General features: G+C 41.3%; 1 protein-coding gene across 1 annotated transcript; it reads right to left on the bottom strand.

Annotated features, from left to right (window-relative positions):
* Window positions 1-3,683: 3,683 nt before the first annotated feature.
* LOC109637075 (gamma-crystallin M2-like) lies at window positions 3,684-5,625 on the bottom strand. Its single transcript, XM_069523401.1, has 3 exons — window positions 4,781-5,625; window positions 4,114-4,359; window positions 3,684-3,997 (listed from the first exon to the last, which is right to left on the bottom strand). The coding sequence occupies exons 1-3, from the start codon at window positions 4,811-4,813 to the stop codon at window positions 3,719-3,721; spliced, it is 558 nt and encodes a 185-aa protein (XP_069379502.1). The 5' UTR covers window positions 4,814-5,625; the 3' UTR covers window positions 3,684-3,718.

The raw sequence follows: 5,625 nt of genomic DNA on the forward strand, positions 1-5,625 counted from the left end.
TGGTGGTATAGTGGTTAGCCTCACAACAATAAAGTTCCTGGATTATATCCAGGCTTTATAGCAATATAAAACAGACTGTGCTGAACTATCTGTCAAAACCTGTATATTTTGAGATATTCACCAACAGAGCCACACAAACGTGGGAAAAACCAGGCCTCGCTCGTTTATTTCAGATTCACCAAACTTCTTTTTATAGAACTGCAAAAGAACTCGTATCTATTTTCCAACTTCGAAAATGAATTTCCCATCTTCACAACAAGAGAATGCCATCGGTGCATCAGTGGAGAAATCGTTTAGATTTTTTTCTGTGATTTTCCGAGTCTCCACAGGTTGAGATCAGGGAGGGAGAAAATGGAAACCTGCCAAACGAATGCGAGCTGTGATTTTGGAGAATCCCGCCTCGGGTTAAAAGACGATGACCCGAAGCAGACTTTGATCTGTGTTCATATCCAGGCTGAATAATCTCGGCTCCTTTGACCGCAGCTAATGATGTCTGTGGTGTGTAAGCACAGACTGCAGAGGGGGATTTGTAGCCACACAGGCACCTTTAATGAGTTTTATTTGTTGTGTTTTATCCTCCTCCACCTCCTGCTCACCTCAGTGCAGAGTAACGAAGAATCAGGCGTCTGTACACCTTCGTGGGGCTAATTATCCGACCCTCGTGAGGATCATCTCTCAGCTTCACCTAAAGGAAAAGAGATTCCTCCTCCTCTCTCGCCACATAATTCTGTAATAACCTCCTTTGTTAGTCGACATTAGAGAGTGTCTGTCTGCTGCTGTTTCTGATTTACTCACGAATAATGAGGAACACGAAGAGGACATTTCACACACTCTGTGAAACCAGTCCCCCAAATATGCTCGTTTTTATTTTTTTATTTTATCAAGGTCTCTGTGCTATTTCTTTAGAATTGTATTATCTATTAACGTTTAACATTTTATCTATGGGGACTTGTTGAAAGCCACCAAACATGTTAAATTCAAATCATTTAAATCCGACCTACTGAGGATGTAACTTTGACCACTGGGCTGTTGTGGAGAACATTTCTTTATCAGTTCATTATGTTTTCTAAATGAAACAATTAATTAAATCTAATCAATCAACTATTGCTAATTAATAACAATCGAATAAAGTATCGCACTCACAGCGTTTAATACTTTTTACGTCTGAAACTTTGTGTGTATTTTTGTGATACAGGCTCTTACTGAAGTAAAGGAACTGAATAATTCTTCACTTACTGGTGATGCCAACGTTATATATTATGTTGAAAAGGAAGAGAAGCAGGTTCATAACAACGAGTTTACATTGTGGCTCATCAAGGATATACTGTACGTAACCACGAATACTTTTTAACTTGAGTAAAACTTCACCAACTTTTGTGTTAATGCTGCACTAAACCGAACCGCGGCCTCAGAGCGTCTCCAGGGGTCAGTGTTAAACTTTAATCCATGTGTCCCACTTCAGAGTAATTTTCTCTCTCTCAGAAGTCATAATCACTGACGCGGACATTTGCCTGGAAAGCGTGTCCTTTAGCGGTATCGGTCACGGCACTTCCTCTTTCACAATGCACTCCCTATCTCTCCGTCGGACGGCAACTCCCAGGTCCCAGTCCATCTCCTCCTCATTAAGCATATGTCTCACTTTCCATTTCAGACCGGAGATAGCGAAGAAGCTGCACACAAAAGCACTATTTTCAGGCCTTTCTGCTCATCTCGTCTGAAAGTCTAATGAGGGCAGATCAAATATAACTGACACCGAGGGGAGACAAAGGGAGACGTAGCCCTCGGTGAGAGATGAGGCGAGGCAGAACAATGGGCCTGGATGTGCCGTCACTGCGGCGGTACGGAGCAGGACCAGTGAATGTAGATGATTCTGTAATGAGGGATTAAGTGGTGGATTATGGGTCTTTATTAAGATGTTTCTGATCCTCATTAGGCTGAATCTCATATCAGGGCATCGATTCCCCTCTCGCTCGCTGGATTGGCTGCTCTCTGGAGGAAGAGGAGAGAGGAAAGAGTGAGAGAGAGAGAAAGAGGGAAAGAAAGAAAGAAAGAAAGAAAGAGGCATGTGCCTTTAATGTGCTCCTCCGAGACATTTAACAAAAACTGTATGTATAGGGATTTATCTTGTTGGAGTATATAAGTGAAAGATACACTGTGTTAGCAGTTTATTAGGTACAGCTAAAATCATATATAAAGATGGACGACATGACAGATCCACCAAAGTGAAGCCGAAAGCGTGTAGATCGCCATCTGGTGGCTGACTGAAGTATTGCTCATAAACTCTGCCCCCTCCATGTTAATGGCTGGGAGAAGCATGATAATATTATTGAATCTGACTCGTGGTGCGAGTCATCTACCTGTGACAACACTGTCAAACACACAGTGGAGCAGAAACAAACTCAGACGCTCTGAACAAATGATTCACATCTCGTTCTCCGTCAGCGGCCAAACTGCAGCAGCGTTAATAGAACCAGTGCATCACAACTATTCCAGTATTTATACGACACCGTCCAAGTTTGCTATGTGAGGCTGTAGACACAATGGTTTAGAGTTCACTCAGATTCAGACTAAACTTCCTCCGGCTCAGTGCAACAGTTTCAGTATTTATAAGAAGCAGTTTGAGTCTGTGTGTATCACACATGGAAATCTACCGACTTCTGACACTTGCTCTGCATGTAAACTTCTGTTTTTATTTGAATGTCTGCTCTTCCCATAAACAACCAGCTGGTGTTTCAAACCAAAGTGTTTGTGTGTAATTGTTATATTCAAACAGTTATATTTAAGTTAGCCTGGAGCTTTTCACCCAAGTTAAAACACTATGGAACAATGTGTTTTTTTTTGTTATTGCAGTATTTTGCTTTCCTAATCCCCCCCCCCCCCCCCCCCAAAATAGCTTGTATTCATCGATGATATTTTCACGAAAGCCATACACACCTGGAAGATTCAGTGCGTAGGATTTAGTGGCATCTAGTGGTGAAGTCGTATCATAACCAACTGAATGCCCATGGCTTTGCCCTGGTGTAACGCCCCGCCCTCTACTCTCATGAAAACACAGTCAGCTCTGTTTCTGTGTAAAGAGGCCACCAACCTCACTGACCTGGACCAGCAGAAGACAAAATGCTAAACTTAATATTTAAACTTAACACACACATTACACTGCTAATGCTTTAGATTGTGCAGGTTTTTGGATTAAAAATATGTATGATATATATATTATATAGGATGGAGAGAATCAGACATGCTCTTGAAAAGATGGTTAATGTTGGATTGAGGTTATTATATCATTACAACCGTCTTTTAAATACCGTCTTTTATTGCTATATACATTTTCTCTTTTCTTACGTGATTTGTTTAATAAGAAGACAGACACTCGTCTGTTCTTCTATCTGGTAAGTTAGGTTTTCTATTTTGCATGTTATACTTGTTTTTTTTCATTTTTTGTATCAATGAATTATTTATTTTATTGGTCCTTGTGCATATTGTACTTTGATTTGTCTGTTTGATTTATGTTCAGACAAACAACTCGAGTGACTGAAAATGATCTGGCTCATCTGCCAGGAGATTGTAGACGCAGATCTGAGATGGTTGATTACTGAGAAAGTGTGGGAGGGAAATGAAGAAGTAAACTGTGTGAACGTGTGGAAGCACCAGGGCAACTCAGAGTAAACAGCAAGAAGCAGTAGTTTAGGTGTTGACAGTTTTATTCAGTGCAAAGAGTTTAATAGCAGGAGTCAGTGATGCGCTTCATGCTCATGAGCCTCATTCCGCTCATGCCGATGCTCATGAAGTTCCTGTACTCTCCGGGCTTCATGTACATCATCCTGCCTCTGTAGTTGGGCTGCTCGTACATCAGCCAGTGGCCCTCCATCACGTTGCAGGACATGCAGTTGGACATGCGGAACCTTTCCATGATGTTCTCACAGTCGTCCATCAGCTCGTGCATCTGGCCGCCGAAGTTCTCCCTCTCGTAGATCTTCATCCTGTAGGAACCTCTGTGCTGTGGTGCAGAAGAGGAGCTTTATCTTCAAGCTTTTGTACGACTTATTATCAATTGGATTTCAAGCGAATTAGAGATATTAGCTACAGGGAATCGAGCCAGGTGTGACATCTTACCATGGGGATCATGCGGCAGGACTTAATGCAGTCGCCACTGGTGCCCATCATGCTCATGTAGTCGGAGTAGTCGCCCCTCCTCAGGAAGTGCTGGTTGCCCATGTAGTTGGTGCGGTCGTACACCATGAAACAGCCTCTCTCCACCCTGCAGGACTGACACCTGCTCAGGAAGGAGGACATGTCAGGGCAGTCGCTCATGCACTCGTAGGTGCGACCCTGGAAGTTCCTGTCCTCGTAGAAGATGATCTGAAGGGATAGAGGGAAAGGATTTGGTTTGGAGAAAATAAATCTTAAAAGATCTTTACCTGAACCGATAGATCCAATAACTGACATGTTAGCAAACCTGTTAGCAAACCTGTTAGCAAACAGTTGCCTATTTAAAAACCCAGTAAATATGGAGTGACATGAGTTGTGCTTCAGGCCCCATAAGTCAATCCTTCACTTTGCTTTTTGCCCCGTTTTGTTCTCCACCACCAACTTTTAAATTAAATGTCTTTTTCTTTTTTTTTTTTGCATTAAATGCTCCCATGTGTTTGTTGGCTAAATTATAACTTTGTCAACTGTTTGTAGCTCGGCAGTTGAAATACACTCTAAAACTGAAAGTAACAGCACAGAACATTACAAGTCAAAAGACTGTGTTAGTGAATATTAAAAAAAACAAACGTACCCTGCTCATCATGTTCATTCCGGTGGAGGTCATTTTGCTGGTCAGTGGGCTTCTGCTGTGGCTGGAGCTGCTGCTGTTCTTGCTCTTGCACTGAACTGTACCCTGCCTGGTTTAACCCTTTTCTTTTATACCTCCCGCCGTAGACTGGCCCTTTGTGTAAACCCCCTGAGCCAGCAACGACGCCATAGAAATGCACAGAATATGGAGGGATTGTCCCCCATTCCCAGGGGGCATTTCTCGTACAACACATGGGGGGGTCACAGAATGGGATGAAGGGTTAACAATCGGAGGTCTCACCTTGACATTGCTCTGTCATTGTCACATAAAGAGTTTTGTCAGCAGCAACATTTTTTCCAGCTGTATGTTTTTTTTTTCCCCTGTTGATTCATTTGTGATGATACATTTCTGAATGTTAAACATCCTAAAAGGAGTTTTATATAATAAACAGCAAAAAACCTCCGTTGAGGTATATAGTTATTAGTGCACAGAGAAATATTGGGTGTGTGATTATAGGGTGGATCTTATTAAACACAAAACACAATGATACAACATAAACTGAATTCAGTAACAAGGTGATATTCACATAAGCGAAAATAAATATGTTCACCATGAAGGGCAGATGTTAGTAACATGAAATAAAGTTTTATTATGCTGCTTATATCCCTTCATATAACTTATCTTTAGAAATAATTGTATTTATTAATTGCAGAATTATCATCTTATGATACCACATATGGATTTTTTAAACACTTGAATCAATTTGGTTGTCTTTTATTTTGAAATACATTTAAATTAAATACAGTAATCCCCTTATCAGTGCATTGAGGTCAGAGTTAGAAGATTTC

This window comes from Paralichthys olivaceus, chromosome 4, assembly GCF_024713975.1.
Source record: "Paralichthys olivaceus isolate ysfri-2021 chromosome 4, ASM2471397v2, whole genome shotgun sequence".
Lineage (NCBI taxonomy): Eukaryota > Metazoa > Chordata > Actinopteri > Pleuronectiformes > Paralichthyidae > Paralichthys > Paralichthys olivaceus.